The following is a 21,450-nucleotide window of genomic DNA, read 5'->3' as shown; positions in this document are numbered from 1 at the left end:
CACAGAGATGGCAATGGACCGGAAGAAACCAATCTCACGGAACCGTTGGTGACTTTTCCGGATCCGGATACGCCGCCACCTGTCAGCGACGCTGTCACATTGACGGGCGGTTCTCCATCCCAGTTGAGTTCTCTGAATTCCCTAAACAATCTTCATCACGGTATAAATCAGCCGATAAACATACCTAATATAGCAAATCTCCCTGCTGGTCAAGAAACTATGAAGTTTGAACAGAAGAAGATGACCAGCGCCTCTAAAACAAAGGTAAGCACTTTCTTGTCTCATATTATCCCTCCCCCCCTTCGATATCTTCTTTAATATTAAATATTTTATTAATATTTATTATTTATTTAAATTTAATATTTAATATTTATTATTTATAATTAAACTTTATATCCATTATTAATTGAAAAATAATTAATAGATAAATAACAGTTAAACACAATAGTAAGGTTTATGGAAATTAAAAATTGCAGTAGTATTAATGAAAAATCTTGACAGCAAGATTTATAGGAAATTTCGTCCAGAATTTGATTAGAGATTTAATTCGAAAATAAAATAATAATAAGAAACAGAAGTAATAAATTAGAATGAAGTACGGAATTATGTGTATTTATCTATCAACATATCGAATTAATCTCATAAAATTGAAAACTAAAGAGTTGATCTCACGTACGTCATCAATACATGGACTCATCGAGTCATTCGGCTGTTCCCTGAAAATACACATTTGATAAGAATTGTGCGGATGATTCAGCTCTTGAATTTGTCTCGAATGAAGTTTGCTCGATAGACGTTACGAACATCAACGATAACGTTTAGAGCGGATGTTTAATGGCTGAGGTGCGGCTTCCTCCGGCTAGTCTAGGTCAAGGATTGCAAGTCCATCTCCGAAAGTGTCGCATTTTAACATTGCGTCTAAAGTAGATAATAATCTCAGATTTGATTAATTTGCTTGGTTTTAGTTTTCTCTCATGCTTAATCATCGATCTGTTTCCATCAGGTCGTCACGGATGGATTTAGCGCCGAGAAGGCGACGGCCAACAGCGCCGAGATGAGGGCTTTGCAAGCCGGCGACGTCTCGTACAAAGAGCAGAGCGCCGCGACGGCGGCGAGGGCGCGCGTCGAACTCGACGGCGTCTCGGCAGAGAAGAGCATCGCTGCCGCGAGGGTGAGTGCCATTTACTTCTGAATGAATGAACGAAAAGATACCAGACTGAACAATCATTGCGAGAAATTTGCTTAACGCTTTCGATTTTTAACAAAATCCTGGCAGTTGCATTTATATTGAATTTATATTTATTCATTATTATTCATTGAATTTATATTTATTCATTATATTATTTATATTTATTCAATTTTTATTTTATTTATCTACGTATTTTTATTTATTTTTTATTTTACGCATGCATTTGCAGTTTCTCCTTTATTTCATATAAAGGAGAAACTGCAAATGCATGCGTAAAATAAAAAATAAATAAAAATACGTAGATAAATAAAATAAAAGTTGAATATAAATAACAAAAATTGAATAAATAAAATAAATAAATAGATAAATGAAAGGAAAAATATCGATATAAATATTAAAGTGGACACATTCCCAAATAAGTCGCGTGAAATCAAAACTCTTTACGCTCTTATTATTTCCGGTTTGGCGTGAAAGATACAGATACGATCATTTACTAGAGTATTTCAATATTTCTCGTAATTAAAGAGGCTTATAAAGAGAGACCTGAGCGCGTTCGTATACAATACATGGTAGCCTGAATGAAAAATCGTAGGTGGACAAAGGAGGCTCTTTCAAGGTTTTCTCGTCCGTTCAGGCTCTCGCTCTTTCTCTCTGAGCCTGACCTTTCTCGTTTAAGCGACAAAAGGACCGAGAGGAAGACTCTCCGTGGGTGCGGCCGCGTGCGGCGAATAATTTGGCACGGAAACCTAGCGCGAATAAGGCGCTGTTGCGGGGGTCGTTGACACGCGCGTGCGTTCCGTTTTCCTCAACAACGGTGTTGTTCCGACGCGTTGCACTTGATGAAGTGCGAAGCTGCACATCGCGAATGAGATCTTTCGGTTTTGTTCCCATGATTTGCGAAAGAATCAATGTTGATTTTTAATGAGTGTTTGTTTTTAATTTATAGAATTTATAAAAATATAAAAATAATAAAATATTTATTTATCTAAAATTATTTAAAGCTTAATATTAATCGTGTTTTGTGATAAAATTAAAATTGATAAAATTAAAATATGGAATTTACGATTTAATCGAAATCTTAATATTCGTTGAAATAATTCTTGAATTCTTGCATTTCTAATAATTTTGATAATATTATTTTATTCGATATTTTTCGAGATAGAAAAGAGACTCAATTAAATGTCAAAAAATATTAATATAAAATAATATAATTAATATAATATAATTATTATAAAAATATTAATATTAATTAATTTAATTGAGATTCTTTCCTACTTCAAAAATGTTGAATAATATTATTAATTATATTATTATCTAAATACTAAGCGTAATTGATTAATAAAAATTAATTAGATACATAAATCTTTTATATAAAAACATGTAAAAAATTCACAAGTAAAAAGAAACGCTACATCATCTGAGTAATTTAATATGTCCGAGCTAGAAAGGAAGAGCGATTACATTAAATATATTTAAATATACATATTTGAATACAATGATAAGAAGGTGAATATAACGTAAAATTTATCTAACATAAGTCAGATTTGTCCGAAATATATCCAGAAATTCAATGTTTTTGTTAAGTAACGTTAAGTAAGCCAAGCTGCTGTTTCTTGTGCGTACATATGTATATCTGATAACGACCGTAATCTCGACCTTGACTATTAGCCAAGGCGATGATTTCGCAAAAAGTACCGCGAGATACAAGCGGACACAAGCGGTTAGTTCGGTTACTCCCGTGTAATCGTGAGACGCCGTGTCGTTCGACACGAGGAGTCAGTTTGGCTCGTGTTCAAAAATGTGCACGCTGCTGACTCAAAAGCCACGTAGTAGCCGACTTAGCTGAATTCGTCTAAATTTAGATTACGACACGCCGCCAGGAGTAAATAATCGCGAAACGTAAGCTTCGTCAACGCGATCCGGGTCACCCGGTAGAATCGAGCCGTCGCGAACTTTCAATACGATTCACCCTGGTATCTAATTTTTCTCCCTATAAATGAAAAATAGAAAATAAAGGGAAAGAATCGTATATTTATGAGAAAAAATATAAAATAATTTGATAGCAATTTTATACTTTTTCTTATAATTTTTTCTCATAAATAACTATTTTATAAAAATTTTATAGGAATTAAAATATATAATAATATATATAAAAATATATATTTTTATAAAATATGTACTTTACAGAGATATTTTAAATCATTATAATTTTATTAATCTACTATTTTATTAATCTAAAAAAAATGGGAAATCATATATTTTTTCTACATATTTTCACTTTGCACGAAAAATGATTAAATCTTCAAATCAAATACTTCTCATTATTTGAATTTTGATTCTACACATTATCGTAATAATAAAAATGTTATCTTTCTTTAAACATTAAATCTTTGAAATGTCACAACACTTTAATGTAGCCACAAAAAGAGAAGAATAATTAATTTTCCAGACGTGTGCGTTGATAGCGCTTTCGCGTGAGTCGCGTAGGTAGATTCAGCCGGCAACAAAAAAGCTCGATTAGCTCGAAAGGAAGATAAATCGTCTTTCATGGGAAAGAGATGCGTGCTCGTCTCGAAAACCGCGGACGATTGCGTGCCATTTCGCTCGTGGATGTGTTCGGTCCATTATTTTTTTTCCTTTTTTTTTTTCATTCTATCGTGCTATCCGTGCTATCCTTGACCCCACGTGTCGACCTTGCGACATTCGTGTCGAACTTGTTCTTAACGCGATGCAATTTCATCGCAAATTTATTTTTTTTTCTTTCAATCTGACAAAAATACGCGGAATTTCGAGCAACGATAGCGCAAGTGTGCCTCATGCGAGTTGAAATGATTTAATTAATTCGATTATTATCGCGCATAGCGGATTAAAATAGGATATTCTGTATACATCTGATAAATGAACATTCTATTGTACTTATCTCTATTCGCGACTTACAAGCTTTTCCAAGAGATGTCGCCAGATTTAGCTTAAAGAACAATATTCTTCGATGTTATCTCATTGTTACAATGCGAACAGATTTATATCATTGATACAAAATATTGCAATTAATAGCTGTAATAGTTTTTTCGTATTTAGTAATATTTTTTAATAGTTTTAGACTTTAAGATAATTTTTTTATTTAATACTAATTTAATTTTAATTTTTTTATTTTTATTTTATTTTATTAATATTTTTTTATTTAATACTCTCTAATTTAATTTTTATTTTTATTTAATATATGTTTCTTTTTTTTCTCTTTGTATTTGTAATATTATATGAAATATAAATATCTTTCTCTTTCTTTCTCTTCCACTTATTATTCAAAATATTGAAAATTACATAATAACATGCGATTCGGGAAGAACGCAACATAGAAGAATTTTTATTTAATACATGAATAATTTACAGAACGATAAAATCCGATACATATTTTTTTGTAAAATTTACACGCAGTCTGTTGATTTAAAATAGTTTATTTAATATTTAAATAAGACTAATAAAACAACAGTTATGTCATAATATTTTACTAAAAATTTCAAGTCACATTTTAAAATAAACACACTATTTATTTTATTCATTATGTAATTATTATTTTAATTAAATTATATAATTATTACTTTAATAATTGAAAGAAAATATCATATATACTGAGAGAGAAAAAACCCTTAAAATATTAAAAATTCTTTTTTCTTTTTATAAATATTAGGAATTTTTTTTTTCAATTGAAAGCAAAATCATTGAGATAAAAATCCATCGAGAAATATTGAAAAATCTTTTCTTTTCGCATAAGAAATTCTAACTGCTTTGCTAAAGTCGATGCGAGTACTATCTGCTTTCTTCTATCTTCTTGTTTTCCTACTTTTGCGAAAACATCACCCTCGTTTCCATGGCAAAGGGGTGGTAGTCACGGGTATGGCCGAGAATGCGAAAGTAAACCGCTGCGGGTCGATAATTCGCAATCCCCGCGGAGGAGCAGTTCGTTCGTGACGCTCCTCGTTGACGGTCGTTCGGTCAATCGGTCGATTCGTTGGTTGCATGTCGACTTTGAATGGGACAGCGACTGTCAAGGCTGCTGGCGCAGGACCTTTGCCCGGGTCCGAAGTCCCGCAGCGACACGATAGTCCTACTCCCTCGTACTCGAATCCTGACTAACACCTCGCAAATGGTACGACAGCTAGTAAAATCCTGGCTAGTAAAATCCTGGCTAGTAAAATCAAGCGTTTCTTTAGACGAATTTGAAGGAGGGTGTAAAACTACTGCGGACAATTCTCTGCATCATTCTTTCTTTTCTTATATAATTGCGGGACAATTTTTGTTTCACGAATCAAGGAAATATGAAAATGTCCATTATTGTTGTCGCACATCAACCTGACAAAGCGCTTAAAATTTAAACAGTACTCTTAAGCAAGTACTCCGACTTCTGAGACACGATCCACACTTTGAGGAGGTGAGGGTTATTAAAATAGAATCGTGTTTTGTCAACGACACCTGAGTTGTTGTTCATTCAACGCCGCGAATGTGACATCATCGTTCAGATTTCGGTGAGAAATTAGAAGACATGCCAGAAGACGACGATGACGATGATTACGAATACTACTAGGTGTCAGCGATATCTCCGCCAAGCGGAAATAGAGCGAGTATTCTCAGTCAAATTACCAGCTGACTGCAATGTCACGGTTTCAAGGACACGAGCGTCGCCAGAGGCAGGCGAAGGTTACCGTGAATTTCCCCGAGGTACAGAGGCCATTATCGAATCGACCAATGAAAGTTACAGTGATAAAAGCTTAATGAAAATTTGATAAACGCTCGGCGACATCTCGGCGGAAATTACCGCAAGATTACAATTTATGAGCAGCTTTTTCTTCCTTCGTGCAAATTCAGTCTGATATTGTACTTATGAGGCTGTGGAGATAATTTGGAAGAACAAAGCGTCTTACAATGGGAAGCTTTGCTTGTTATAATTGTCTGACTAACGTGGAGTCATTGTCTCTTTAATTAATAATAATTTTTGTGTTTTTTTGTACATGGCTATTATAATCATACATAATATAATTATTACAAGGTTGAAACTGAAAGCACAAATTGAATCAATAAAGAAATTTATACAGAGAAGAAGGGGTTAATTTTATTCTAATCGAGAGTCTGTAATCCCTTCAACATTCATATACAAATCGTCAATGTGATAGGGCGCAGCTGTGAGCGAATAATGCATCAGTGGCTGTCTGTCTGTCAGTGTTTAACGTCGGTCGTAGAATACGAATCGAGACGAACGACGAGTCATTCACGATTCGAGAGAGTCATCTGCTCGTGGACTATTTCTAGACTAGGCGAAAAATAGCAACGACACGGTGCAACGTTAAGACCGCTTTTAAAAAGCCGCACCGATTACGCGATCGATGTGCGAAATGCACTTCTCTCTCTGTCTCTGATTCATAGTGGCGTACACACGGTGGGCGTAACGAAATTAAATTCTCTCGCGGGGTAGTGAATCGAGCTTAAACGCAGTCCAGATTAGTTTGCGCCGCGCTGCCATTACGTTCGCGACCGCAGTGATTTATTGCTATCGCATTCTTTGTGTTGTACAATTAGTTTAACGCCAAGTAGTAGCGATTCTTGATTTTTTATCTGTAAATATTTTGACGAATGTGTGTGACTCGTAATTATTTAATTAAAAATAATCTAGCTTGGAATACTTAAGAAAAGTACCTCGCAAGATCTCTGTTGAATTAATTTATTTTATTGAAATTATAATTAAATAAAAGAAATTTGATTAAAATTAATTTGAGATACTCTTACATTGGTGTTGATAAAAAATAATTTGATGGTTGTGCTCTATTTTTCAGATTTTTCTTTAATAAATAATGAATTATCTTCTGTGAAAGAAGATATTTATATCGAGCAATGCAACTTTTTTTAATAAGAAAGAATAATTGTCATCAAATATTCATTTTTATTTTTCATATTAAAAGAGTGATGTGAATCTCCATTAAAATATGAGTGCACTGTGGCCGATACATCGTGGAATATTGCATCAAAAACAATTCGAACGATCGCGAGTGGTGAGTCCGAGGAAATTTTTCATATTCTTTTCTGACATCTAGTAATTTCCTCGGTAAATTACTGTGAATCGTAACGAACAGTTCTTAGCATGAAGCTGATGTAACATTTTGAGAAACGTATATGGGACAACGTTCGACTGACGTAAATGCCTTTGAAAAATATCCGGTGATCGTTGAAAATATTCCGTTCATATTCGAAAGAACGCATATTTAAAATTGAAGATTTGTTTATACAAAGAATTTTCAAAATATCACACGCGATAGCCTAAAAATAAAACAAAGCAGACCTCGTGTAAATGAATATATTTGTTACTTTTGTAAATAAAATGTCGAAAGTCGACGAGAAAACTTTTCACGAGAGTATAAAAAGAGAACACGCAACATTGAATTATTATAAAAAATATAAAATATTATATATTATTAAAATACATATTAAATATTAAATATTATATATTAAAATAATTAAATTTCAAAAAATTATCTCATATTATTCGATGCTAGAAAATAGCCATTGTTCAAAACCGCAATAAATACACTCGATTAATTCGAGGATGACTTTGGTATCCTAAATATTCAAATTTAATGGGATGTAAAAATTGCAACTATTATTAATTACTGTTCTATCAGAACGAAATGATAAATCTTCGAGATACAGAGTGCATCGAGTGAGACAGACAAGCTTTTCGCGACGAGATAACGCTTTTCCTCTTTCGGCAATACGTTTATATGCGATATTATCGTAGACGTCACGAATCACGAATCAAGACAGAAGATAGTATGATGGAAGTAGTAGCGGATCGAGCTTAATACGTCGTATAACAGGGCCGTGACGACACGATTGAATTATATTTAGAGAAATACGTCAAGAGAGATTGAGAGAAGGAGAAAAATCGACATTCGAGACGAACGAGATCGACGCACTTTCCACAATGCGGATCATTGTATCGCGAAGTGTCGTGGGGAAAAGAACCGTTGTATTATCGATACTTGTAAAAACGCGGCAATAAGAAAGCGATAAGAAAGGTGCGTCATATCATATCATCGCGATATCATGGTATTTAATACAATTAATACAATCGAATGCTTGATGTTTATGTGTATCAGAAATTGATTAATTACGATTAAGCATTAATTATTCGAATCAAAGTATTGTTTCTCTTCTCCGGTGAAAAAATAAACAAGAACGAAGTGTAAAGTGTTTCTGTGTGAATTTTTACACATTAAACATTTAATATTATTTTATACATTTAATTTGATTGAATATATGAATTTTCATGTATTATTTAATTCAAATTAAGCACGATAAAAAATAAAAATTCTAGGATAAATAAAACATTAAAATAATTTTTTAAACAGTCATTTCTTTTTTCACAATGTATTATATGTGTTATAATTAAATTTCTATGCTGTTGTGATATACCTCGATTTCTTATGTTAATCACGGTAATGATTGTACGAGAGATTTAAATGACAGAAATGCGTATCTCATTATGTGTTATTGCGCGCAAAGTGCATGTTGTGGCTACATGTCGGATCGTCGAAAAAATCATTCGTCGTTTCGAATACAGTGCAACAGTTGTACTCTCTCAATATGAGATACTATCATCTATCTGCTACTGCAAATTAGTGAGTGCGTTATAAGTGGACCTTCAATAATATGCGTTAATTCCTTGCAACGCGCGGAATGTTATATAGGGTGTCGCTATATCGAATGCCTGTTTTATTTCGTATCTATACATATACAAGAATCATACTGGATTTTGTGACATGAATATTTTCTTCGGGGAAATAAATATCGAGCAACAAAATTAAAACATAATATATTAAATATAATAAAAATAACAATTGATATTTTATAAATAATAAAATAAATAATTTTATAAATTTATAAGTTTTAGAAATAATTCTTAATCACAAAAGCGTATATTTTTCTTGAATAAATATTAATAATAGATAATAATTATAAATATAAATTACAAAACAAATGTTAATCTTTTGTGACAATAATATAATAAATATAGTATTTTCTAGGACAATAAATTTATAAAAGATAAATTTTAAATTCAAAAATAGGAGATAAATATATCGATTGCGTGTATTTTTTATTTGCAGGAACAGAGAAGTTTGAAAGCTGGCGATCTATCGCATCAGGAGAGCAACAATATGGCAGCGTCTACGATAAAACTTCACAGCGACTCGTTTACTTCTGAAAAGGTAAAAGATCAAATACTAATCGTTTTTTTTTGTCAATTAAATCATTATAAAATTTTTACTTTACATAAAATAATCATTAATTAATTCATATATCTTTACAATCATCAGTAGATTATAGAAAATAAAATAAAATAATATAAAATAATATACATATATAATTAAAATTTTATTTAAAATTAATAAAAAAATAATAATTTAAAAAATTCTTTAGTAGGTATAAAATATTTCGAAATAATAGATAAGATATATTCGATGATTTTAAATCACTTATAGTATTTCTTAGATATTGTTGGGGTTCATAAAATAGCAGACTAGCAACTTCAGCAAATTTTACTATTATTATATCAACTTTGTCTATTGAACGCAATTTTATTTATGAAATTTATCGCGATTGATCTAAGATCACTATGCGACAATGTGTAATGTGTCGTCGCTTTGCGGAAAAACTCGAGACGCAATTTTCTCGTTTTACATTCTCATTTCTGGCGAATCACCAAGCTTTAAAACATCACACGGGTAGCGACGCAGCCTAAATCGCAAATCGTCATCCTTAACGACGGTGGAGAACGCGATCGGGGCGGCTGCGCCGCATTTTGGCACATTTTGGATCGCGTCGGCGTTTAATGCATTTCTTCATCCGCGATACACCGAGCGGTGATTTAAACGCCGGTGAGCTTGCGGTCGGGCTTCAGTCGAAAAGTGAATTCGCGTGATTCGACAGCGACTGCAAGAGAAGCGTAGCTACACTCGTTCATTCCGGAAAACGTTACATTCGTTCGGGAAGATGATGCTGAGGAAGTGCAGCCTCGACTCGCGAATGGTAAACGAACGCCATGTGAGATTGGCACAATTGAAGGGCGCAAAAGTGTTTTTTGAGATGTTGATTGTTTTTATTACTTTTTATGAAATATTTTGTACATTAATCATTATACATATGTGGCAGAAAATTTCAAATTCTTTAAATGAACGCAGAAAAATATAAAGACATCATATTTTTTAATGTTGCAATTATATATTTATAGAATTCTAGAAAATTAATATATAATATTTATATATTATTGATAAAATATATAATTGCGAAATATTAAAATACTCGCTTATGGAGAGATATTTATTAGAAATTACTGATTTTTTCAATTGTTTAAATTATTTATTAGAATAATAAAAAATATTAGAAATATTATTTGAAATATATAATTATAAAATATTCATAAAATATTGTAAGCTTTAATAATAGTGTAATAATATTTATTTGAGAAATTTGTATTGGAAAATCGTAAACTTTTGGTTCAAATTTTCATGGATCAAAGGCAAAACGCACGCATCTGATATATTGTTACAACATATGTCATTCGTACCGCTTATACTAATTAGCGAGCAATTAGTAAGGCGACTTTACACTAAGAGAAAAGTTAGAAGTGTTAAGTCATAGAGAAGTAAATTACGTAATGTACGTATTAGTAAACATCAACATCACGAATTACGACATATATAGATATAAGAATATTATTATAAGAAGCAAAAATAATCTTGGTAATTGCAAAGAATTATTTGGGATTAAAAGTAAATTGAAAAAGTGCATTGTAAGTTAAGCAAAAATTTTTGAATAGACATCTAATATAATCTATAAATTTTATCATATATTTTTACATCATTCAGTAAAAGATATTTAGTATAAGTACTCCATTTCTCATCACTATACCATGCTAAACAGCCTGCTAACTCCTGAAGATCATTTTAAAAAATACTTCAAAACATACTTGTAGTATATCCTTCCTAACTACTAAACTCCAACAATATTCCCCAAGACCTTCATGACAATATTCTTGATAATCTTCCTTAAAATCCGAAAATTGACAAATTATATTTTCTGCTTCACAGAATGCGATGGCGGCGCAACAGCAACGACAGACAGTCACATCGACCGGCATCTTCAACCACGAGAAACACATGGCGTCAAGCTCGCAGTCAAGCATCACGATCGCGTCCAAGTCGGGTGTGAGCGCATCCAAGTCGATGATCAGCGCAGCAAGTGCGGTGAATCAGCTGATGAATGGTATGAGACCACCAACGGCCGAGGACGAGCTACTGTGCTTGCCACTGGACGATCTCGACCTGCTGTGTTCCAAGTCGAATCCGCAGGACGTGGACTGCGCGATCGCCAAGTACTGTAGCTTGCTCGATAACTTCGTGGAGCGACTGAAGGCGAACGCCGATGGCTGCAGCAAGAGCAGCAGCGTCAGCTGCGGCAGCAAGGCACCCCAGTTGCTGAATAGGGTGAACGAGATCATCCGGAAAGCTTGGGCGGTGCCAACACATGGTCACGAATTGGGTTACACTCTGTGCAACACCCTGAGAACGCGTGGCGGTCTCGACCTTCTAATGTCAAACTGCGTGGCGAACGATCACGAGTTGCAGTTCTCGTCGGCGAGGCTGCTGGAGCAATGCTTGACTACGGAGAATCGCGCTCACGTGGTGGAGAATGGCCTGGAGAAGGTGGTGAACGTGGCGTGCGTGTGCACGAAGAACGCCAACTCGGTAGATCACGCGCGCGTCGGCACTGGGATCCTCGAGCATCTGTTCAAGCACAGCGAAGGCACGTGCAGCGATGTGATCCGGTTGGGCGGTCTGGATGCGGTGCTGTTCGAGTGCCGAAAGAATGACGTGGAGACGCTACGACATTGTGCGGGAGCGCTCGCGAACCTGTCATTGTATGGCGGCGCCGAGAATCAGGAGGCGATGATCAAGCGAAAGGTGCCGATGTGGCTGTTTCCGCTCGCCTTCCATAACGACGACAACATCAAGTACTATGCCTGTCTGGCGATCGCTGTATTAGTCGCCAACAAGGAGATCGAGGCGGCCGTGCTCAAGTCCGGCACCCTCGACCTCGTCGAGCCGTTTATTACGTCGCACAACCCCTACGAGTTTGCCAAATCGAACCTGGCGCACGCTCATGGCCAGAGCAAGAACTGGCTGGAGAGGCTCGTACCGGTTTTGAGCTCGAAACGAGAAGAGGCCCGCAATCTAGCAGCCTTCCACTTTTGTATGGAAGCGGGCATCAAAAAGCGGCAGGGCAACACCGAGATATTCCGGACGATCGGCGCGATCGAGCCATTGAAGAAGGTCGCCAGTTGTCCTAACGCAATCGCATCCAAGTATGCGGCTCAGGCGTTAAGATTGATCGGCGAAGAAATTCCGCACAAACTCAGCCAACAAGTACCTTTGTGGTCTACCGAGGATGTTCGCGAGTGGGTGAAGCAGATCGGCTTTGCTGAGGTTGCGCCGAACTTTGTGGAGAGTCGAGTGGACGGCGATCTGTTACTGCAGTTGACGGAAGAGAATCTGCGAGAGGACATTGGCCTGACAAACGGAATCATGCGCCGGAGATTCGCTCGAGAGCTGCAGAATCTGAAGAAGATGGCCGACTATAGCAGCCGTGACACTGGTAATTTGAATAGCTTCCTGCAATCAATCGGCCAAGAGTTCTCCATCTATACGTACAGCATGTTGAACGCCGGCGTGGACAAGGATTCGATACGCAATCTATCGGAGGATCAGTTGCTGACCGAATGTAGCATCACCAACAGCATTCACCGACTCAGGATACTCGATGCCATCAAGAACATGCAGCACAATCAATTCAGCTCGTGCGAGTATGAATCGCCAGACAAGTCGCTCGACGTGTTTGTCAGTTATCGCAGATCGAACGGCTCGCAGCTGGCGAGTCTATTGAAAGTGCACCTGCAGCTGCGCGGTTTCTCGGTATTCATTGACGTTGAGAGACTCGAAGCCGGCAAGTTTGACAACAATCTATTGCAGAGCATCAGACAGGCTAAACACTTCCTCCTTGTGCTCACGCCTTCAGCCTTGGAAAGATGTATACAAGACAGCGAGTGCAAGGATTGGGTTCATAGGGTGAGCCTTGATATTCGTTATTTTATTTATCTCCTTTTTTACAGTTATGACAAATTGGAGAAATTTTATAATCTTTATTTATATTAAATTTTAATGAGAAAATATATATATTGACTATATGTTTATTTTTTACTTGGTTAAAAATTATATACATAAAAAAAATAAGTTTGTTGTATAAATTTACAATTTTTAAAGAACTTAAAAAATAAGGAAGATATCTTCCAAAAAATATTTTTAAGAAAAATCTCTAGCTCTAAAAATATTAAATTTAATATTTAATTAAAAATTAAATTTAAATTAAATTAAAAATTAAATATTAAATTTTAAATAAATTACTTTAAAATATATGCTAAATTTTATAATGTTCGGTTATTTTGCAGGAGATTGTTGCCGCATTGCAATCGCAATGTAACATAATCCCTATCATTGATAACTTTCAATGGCCGGAACCTGAGGAACTTCCCGAGGACATGCGAGCGGTTTGTCACTTTAACGGTGTCCGCTGGATTCACGACTACCAAGACGCTTGTGTAGACAAATTAGAAAGGTAAAATAAGATCGATCTTTTACCTAATCTTTAAATTTTCTTGCACCTATAATTAAAAGAACATGAAACAAGAAAGAAAAAGGCAAGACTCAATTTTCTAAGACAATAGTTAAGACGCTGAAAAATAATCTCTCTCGTTCTAATATAACATATAATTATATCTCTGTTACTATTTAATAATTTTATTCCATCACATCTACAATATTATTCTATCATGTATATAATTTTTTTCTACATAATGCAATTATATTTTAAAATGTATACAATTGTTAAAATAATTCCTATTTTGACTTCTCACAACGTGAAGGTTTATGCGAGGCGAAATACCTGTAAGATCTGAGCTATCCGCCGGAATTCCGCGCAGCATGGCGCCCAAGGACGTAACCCAGCCAAGCACACCGGGCAACACGAATATACGACAGCCGCCTAACTATCAGCGGATGCATAGCAACGAGAGCAGGGGCAGCGATAAAGATTCCACGTGCGGGCGAGACTGACTAGATGGCCCGCCCACAGCCATACCGAGCAGGTAGTTATTCCTGATAATGTAGCATAGTTCTAATATATTGAGTTTGATGAGCGAATCGATTTGTCAAGACGTCAGAAGAAAATCTAAAATATTTTAGAATCCATTAAACTGGAGCAGAACTAAGTCTGGACTTGGTCACTAACGAAGCTAGGCTGAATGAATTACTACAAATTACATATTTATCAATAAGTTGCATTACTAAAAATAATAGAAAGTAACGACAGAAAGTTTAAGTAATTGGATTATATAATTAAATTATTATAAACCGAAAAACAAAAACAAAAAAAAAACAAAAAAAACTTAATATTTTATATTATTGAAAATAATTAAATAAGGAATAGTAGATAAAAAGAAGTTTTTATAATAATTTGAATTATTGAATTTTTATTAGTCATTAATGAGTTTACCATTCCATCTTAAAGCTCTACTAACGCAATATTAATTTTTGTTTTCACGCAGCCGAGATTGCGAATCGCTCTATGACAATCATGACTAGGTCAGCGATACAAATTCTTTATTAATGTTTAAATGATGTCAATTCGTCACCATCTCGTTGCTTTTGCCAGACCTTTGCATTAAATTATTCCTTGATATCGTTTTAGTAGATTTTCAACCTTAATTGTGTCCTTTTACATGTATGTGCTTGTTGTAAATGTATAGTTTAAGATGGAGGTTAGGTGAAATCTTGTCTAATCGGGTATTAAATGTTTACAGTCTATGTGTGAAATCAATATATATAATCTCTTTCTTTCAATAAAATTATGTTTCGCTTAATAAAAATAAGAAGTAAAAAATTTATAAAAATAATTAAATTGAAATTAACTTGAATTCTTAATTTTAATTTTTTAATAACAGATTCTTTGACGGCATTAAAATTTATTAAAAAGATTTTTCAAAAATATATATAATAAATACAAGAATTTTTCTACACATAGACACCATTATTTATGTAGATGTCCATAATTGGGATTCAACTGATACAATTGTACTTACACTATAATTGTGTCAAACAAGTTTTCGATGTTCAGTATAAGAAAATTTGGAAACAAGTTAAATATAAAATTATTAAAATATAAATTTTTTAAGGAAAGATATAAATATATTAATTTTTTGAATGACTCAATATATCATAGATTTTAACCAAGTAACAAAGATTTAAAATTAATATGAAACTTAAACTTTAAAACTTAATTGCAACGAATTTTATTCTAATTAAAAATACGCGAAGATATAGCTTCTTATACCTAACATCGAAGAAATTTTAAAAAATATAAACAGATAAATATATAAAACGCACTGAAAATGCAAGTTTACGACTTTGCGTTACGTTTTCGCATTCTAGGCTTAAAAAGTCGTCTAGTCCATCCCGTTGGTTGATGGGCCTACCACCCACGTCGCCACGCTTCAAATTCATGCACGCGCATTCCGGAAATGCCAGCGGTGTTTCGGCAGTACCTCGCAGACCGCCAAGGCAGCCTTCTTCGCCATCGACGCGTTCCCGTTCTCTGGAACTGCTGGACCAGCAGGAACAGGAACGAAAGATGTCGGTCTCCTCTACGATCGTTCAACGACCACCGCTTCCTAGACCCAGGCCAAGGTCACGCAGTCTGGACGGTCTTCTGGATGAAGATGTGAAGAGCGGTGCTGAGGAGTCCTGCGAGAAGCAAAACAAAATGCAGCGTGAGAAAAGTCGATCACTGACAAATCCGCAGGAGGATAAAACCATCCCTATTTCAAAAGAGAAGCCTAATATTGAAAGTATTGAGTCCAAGGATGAACCAAGGCCGGTTCCCAGAGTGAAATCGAAGATGCCCGACGCTATTGAATTCCAGTCCGAGTTGGAGGACCCACAAACGTCTTCGGATAAGAATGAAAACGACAAAGAAACTTTGTCGATGCGTCCTCCGAAGCCGAGTCGATATTCCAGCTCAGAACAGTCTTCGACAAGTTCTAGCAAGCACTTTGGAAATCAAGAGCATCAGGTAGAAGAACAAAGAATCGGAGAAACGATACAAGAGAGGCTAATGACGCAAAGTAACAACGAAAAAGACGACTATAATGACGACAAGTCAACGATATTGTTGAAAGCATCGAGAAGCTGTGGTGCGGGATTGGATTCTGACGGAAGCATTTCGTCAAATGAATATGGGGGGCCCAGGGCTGCGAAAAGCCCGGGTTCGCTGTTGTCATTGCCAGCAGGCGCAGAACCTAAGCGCAAGCGAAACTTCATGGACAAGTGCGTGAACAAGGTGCGGTCGTTTATGAAGAAGTGAAGCGAAGAGAAACTTCTTGTTATTTAATTCCGCGGACCGAACCGAATATTGGAAATTGAGCGCGCGAAATATTATGAAAGATGTCTGAGGGATGAAAATAATGTCTCTAATCATCCAACAATTACGCGCGAATTTTAGATGTCTAAAAAACCATTTAAAAAGTTTCCAGAAGTCATATTGATAGTTTTAGGACTTTTTAAAAAAATTTAGATATCAAAAAAGTATTTATATAGAAAGAAACGCGAAAGGAAGTTTGAGCTTCTTAAAGTGTTTTAGACATTTCTAGGCTCATACTCTAAATCTTAGATTTAGTTTAAAAAATTAAAAGGCGCATTTTTTTAAAACTCTATTTAAAGGAAGTTTGGTCGAAGAAGTATATTTTTTGTTTGGAGGTCTTCAGTGTCTTTCAAGCCATTGTTTGCGAAAATTTTCAGCGGTTGCTATCGGCAATTTCTGAATTTCACAGCACTGAATAACTTCGCGTATCTACTCTCGCGATACGAAGATATATTTTGAATTTCATGCGGAATTCGTAATCCGCATTATGTACAATGACAGGCAGCATGAAAGTATATAGCGAAATGTTGTGCCTATACATACGACAAGTGTCTTCATAGAAGTCCCAGAATTTGGGACACATATGTTTACGTGAATTTAGCCTGCTTTTCCAGGTGCCCTTTTGTATTGTATTTTTCTCTCGTTGAATTGTATTGTATACATTATACATATACACTACATTGTATATGTTAGAAGCGAACGAATCGAGAACGTTTAGCTAAGGCGGCTAGATTGTTATTTGTAATACTATTTTTCTAGACAGTTCTTCTCTGTTAGAATCCACGTATGACTCGCATAGTCACGAATTATGGTTGTTCTTGTCGCAGCTAATACCAGAAACATATATACAAGCGTACGGAGTGTTCGGTAGTAACTCGTGAACAAGCGACATTCCTTCTTGAAAGCTGAGAAGATCTTTAAGAAGTTGAAAAATAAAAAGGAATTTTTTTCCTTATCAATATTTAATTAAATGTACACCGCGTTGTTTTTTTGTTGCAGCTCTTAGAATATTTTCGAATTTAAATATCTTGGTAGCTATACTTCGAATTAAGATTCCATTAAAATAGAACCCATCTAAAATTAATTAAAGAAAAAGGCTTTACCATCAATTTATACGATTCCTACTTTCCTATTCTAAAATCTCTATGTTTTCAATTGATTGTGAATTATTGGCATTTTAATATCGTCACCAGAAAGAAAATGGTAAGATGCATTAGCGCAATATACACATCATTACCGAACATCCGATATAGAATCGTAATCGTCTCTCGAGTCGCGCGACATTTTATTATTTAACATTGTTTTTTTTTATCGTATCAATCGTTGATACTCGATTCTCACCGAGAATCGAAATGGCAACGCTTCGATATTCGTAGCTTAAGAGAGATCCGCCTGATTATAGCAAAACTGTATATTTTACCAAAGTTTCGTAAAGTTACGAGTTTTATCGAGATATTTGAATGTTTCTCAAAAATAAATTTTATTTAGCGAAATAATATTTCGCTAAAAATTTTATTTTGCTTCTCTCCAACTCCCTTTTTCGAATGCCTCGAGGAAATATTGCATGAAAAAATCGCGTTCATTGGAAATTGAATTTTTTATTCGTTTTTTTATCAAAAATATCAAACATAGCTTTTATATTAATATAATAAGTATGTTTTTAATTCGTAATACTTCTCATTAGTCATTATGACAATCCTTAAATATCTGATCACATGTTCCCAATTTTTCAATCTTTTATATTTCATAGTGTCCATTTAAATCAAACGTAATAACATGAAGCAAATTTTCATCTATTAAAACAATATCGTCAAAACTTTACAAAGTTTTATATAATTAGTATGTATCTCTTCTTTTATCATTATTAAAATTTAATTTAATATTAAAAAACAATCATTAATTCTAATTGTAGAAAAAAAGAAGATACATATATTAAATTTTACCTAAAAAATATAAGATTTTTATCTATTGATAATATCTGAGCGGCCTCTCAATCTGCGCATTAAAACCATATCGTGTCGCATAAGAGTAACCCGTTTGGCGTGCAACGCCAACAGTAATGCATCTTCGAAGAATTGTACGATGTACATCTCTGTTGCCTCTTGTAAGGCTTCGAGGGCAGTAGCTTGTATCCTGTAAATTAGTTCTAATCACATCTACGCATCTTTAATCTATCATATACTGTATGGATTCCATTGAACATCTATATATTAGTCTTTGTACATTCTTTTTCTCTTTTTTTATAAATCAATTTAGTAATATGTATAAACTTTAGTATAAAAAAATTAGTATAAAGATTTATTGTAATATAAAAATATTCTATGAAAACATATATTTTATTATATTTTATATATACTAAATATATTATATATATAATTGAGAAGGGTAGAACATATTCTGCAAAAATATTAGCTACAAGAGGTATGTATACATATATATTATAATTTATTACACATTTCATACATGGAACATTCAATGCATGTGCAGGTAAAAGATAAAATTCTTTTTAATTAATACACAATTATATTTTCAAATAAAAAAAAAAGTAAACTTAAGGGAATCATACAGCTGATAAAAAAAATAATAAAAACTAATAGAAATTAACTTAATGATCATATAAAAATTAAAAAAAATATTATTTACTTGTTGATTTCTTGTCTTGGAAATAAGTCCAGCATAATTTCTCTGATTAATCGTGAGAAAGGCAGTCTGGGTATGAGAAAGTGCGTAGTCCTCCTTAGATGCTTAATTTCTTGCAGTACACGGCTTTTCCTTTTGCGTTTGTTCACTATTACATTTGTCTAAACAATAACAAGCAAATATTAGATGACAGCAATTTAATAGTGACATGTTACCTACTTATAATAATATGAAATGTAATTTAATAATTTATATATATATATATATATATACACACACAAATGTATATATAATTAATGTAAATGCCATTTACCCTGTTTCTTTCTGTTTCTTCGGATTCAGATGGGAGTGTTCTGAAATAATAAATATATATTTATATCAAACTATCAAGATGTGTAAAATAACAGAAATCAACGCTGATTAATGAACAATTGTAGATTAATGAATAATAAATTAAATTATTAAATTTTTATCAGACAATACAATACTACGACAATATTATAAGCAATTAAGCATTTTTAATGTTATATTTATGTTGACTATTGAAAATAATCACAATAAATAAAGGAAATTCTGAAATTAAACGAAAACCATAACACACACAGTTAAGATAAGTTATTTTGCAGTTAAGATAAGTTATTTTGCAAATATTAAAAATATCGAGGGATATAAACCTGGGTATGGATTTTCGTCGAACCATTATGTGATGTCGAAATTATTTTATCAGACACTGCGAACAAGTTCAGTCAAAATATTAGATATACGTTTATTAAACATAATTGGCGTCGAGTTGGCGCCAATTTTATGCATAATCTTAACCTTACTGTAAATACGTACCATGAAACAGTCGAAATAACGGAGAGAAAAACCAGAGAGAAGACTGAGATGTCATGGCCTGCTTTTAGGTGATCCCTGAAAGCGATAGTCCCTCTATGGACATTGAAAACGTGGACATGAACTACAAAGCCAACGTCCACAAATGTTCTCAGAGGGTAACATATTTGTCCCTCTGATAATATAAATAATATAAATAAAAATATAAATAAATAAATTAATAATAATTTATTATATAAAAATATTAGTATGTTCTCTCTTTTCACACTATTATTTATTTATTTATTTATGTGTCTTCTTTTTCTTTTTCTCAACATCATTTATTTATTTATTTATTTAGTTCGCTCTAAGTCAGTCTTTTAAAATGCAAAACTAAATATTATAAAATTTGACTTTAGAAAAGCGCGGTAAAACAATCGAATAAATTCAAATCATTAGCATAACAAAAGGTTCTGTGATCAATCGTTTAATAATTAATTTCAAATAAAATATACCTCTATAATTTAAAATTCCGCGTCTATATGTAGTGCGTAAAATATTTTGGCAGAGAATTATCAATAATATCATCCCAGCACATTATAATAAAAGATAACGAAAAGATGTCTTTTTTAAGTTATCTTTTCGACAAAACGAAAAGATGTCTATAAAGACGAAAAAGATGACATAAAAGAGACATAATAGTATGTGGCACGTGTTTCTTCGCTTGCCGCTACGCGGCGAGCCACTCTTAACTTTTATCTCGTATTTAATATTTATCACGAAATGTATATAAAGAATTAGCAATTAATATAAGATCTGAAGCATATTTTTGCCTTTTACGAGCAGTAATGCCAGAAAGAGGATACTGCTCGCACGCATCAATCAGAGAGAGCCACATACGTGTGCTATGCAGAATGATTGTATGCGTGTGAGCCGCATCCTTTTCTTGACATTACTGTTTATCAGATTAATTTCTGACAAATGGAATAATTTATTTAATAATCTGGATCCCTTGTTGGGATTCAGAATATTAAACGGATTATTAGAAATTAGGCGGATAAATGGGAGAAATAGTCCATTTATTGCGTGCAGAGAGAAGAATGAGAGGTGTCACGGCCCGCTTTTAGGTGATCCTTGAAAGCGATACGCCCTCTGTGGACCTTGAAAACGTGCACCTAAACTACGAAGCCAAGGTGCACGAATGTTCTCAGAGGGTAACATATAAGGTGCAC

The 21,450-nt window shown here is 33.9% G+C and overlaps 2 protein-coding genes across 12 annotated transcripts in view; one reads left to right on the top strand and one right to left on the bottom strand.

The window, feature by feature from the left end:
* The window catches only part of Sarm (sterile alpha and armadillo motif), a 121,202-nt gene extending 105,285 nt beyond the window's left edge, over nucleotides 1–15,917 (top strand). For 9 of the 10 annotated variants that reach the window (XM_083077909.1, XM_083077905.1, XM_083077907.1 and 6 more), the window contains 7 exons: nucleotides 6–264; nucleotides 1,004–1,171; nucleotides 9,343–9,444; nucleotides 11,326–13,359; nucleotides 13,740–13,906; nucleotides 14,214–14,435; nucleotides 15,778–15,917. In XM_083077909.1, the coding sequence (XP_082934035.1) occupies nucleotides 6–264; nucleotides 1,004–1,171; nucleotides 9,343–9,444; nucleotides 11,326–13,359; nucleotides 13,740–13,906; nucleotides 14,214–14,403 (2,920 nt within the window). In that variant the 3' untranslated portion in view covers nucleotides 14,404–14,435; nucleotides 15,778–15,917. Of the gene's footprint in view, nucleotides 1–5; nucleotides 265–1,003; nucleotides 1,172–9,342; nucleotides 9,445–11,325; nucleotides 13,360–13,739; nucleotides 13,907–14,213; nucleotides 14,436–14,894; nucleotides 14,932–15,777 lie in introns of all 10 variants that reach the window. The other variant, XR_014434952.1, reaches the window with a different exon arrangement.
* LOC145959251 (uncharacterized) lies at nucleotides 14,111–20,296 on the bottom strand. 2 transcript variants are annotated; one of them, XM_083077914.1, is made up of 6 exons: nucleotides 20,243–20,296; nucleotides 20,080–20,135; nucleotides 19,719–19,758; nucleotides 19,409–19,566; nucleotides 18,709–18,898; nucleotides 18,064–18,558 (listed from the first exon to the last, which is right to left on the bottom strand). In XM_083077914.1, the coding sequence occupies exons 2-5, from the start codon at nucleotides 20,103–20,105 to the stop codon at nucleotides 18,727–18,729; spliced, it is 396 nt and encodes a 131-aa protein (XP_082934040.1). In that variant the 5' UTR covers nucleotides 20,106–20,135; nucleotides 20,243–20,296; the 3' UTR covers nucleotides 18,064–18,558; nucleotides 18,709–18,726. The 2 variants fall into 2 exon arrangements, with proteins under 2 accessions (XP_082934039.1, XP_082934040.1); XM_083077913.1 differs by lacking the exons at nucleotides 18,064–18,558; nucleotides 20,243–20,296 and adding an exon at nucleotides 14,111–16,089 and having other exon boundaries at nucleotides 20,080–20,233.
* Between the last annotated feature and the right edge of the window lie 1,154 nt (nucleotides 20,297–21,450).

Source organism: Camponotus vicinus, unplaced genomic scaffold, assembly GCF_025532165.1.
Source record: "Camponotus vicinus isolate PSW18456_S1 unplaced genomic scaffold, iyCamVici1.0 SCAF_1, whole genome shotgun sequence".
Classification (NCBI taxonomy): Eukaryota; Metazoa; Arthropoda; class Insecta; order Hymenoptera; family Formicidae; genus Camponotus; species Camponotus vicinus.
The sequence above is the reverse complement of the archived record's forward strand: the minus strand, read 5'-3'. Positions and strand labels throughout refer to the sequence as shown.

Bases quoted from the DNA above. Each gene is read 5' to 3' on its own strand.
- LOC145959251 (XM_083077914.1), bottom strand. From the start codon at position 20,105: ATGGTTCGACGAAAATCCATACCCAG. The intron at 19,759-20,079 runs GTTTATATCCCT...TTATTATTTCAG, and splicing joins CGACGAAAATCCATACCCAG to AACACTCCCATCTGAATCCG. The intron at 19,567-19,718 runs GTAAATGGCATT...GTTATTGTTTAG, and splicing joins AAGAAACAGAAAGAAACAGG to ACAAATGTAATAGTGAACAA.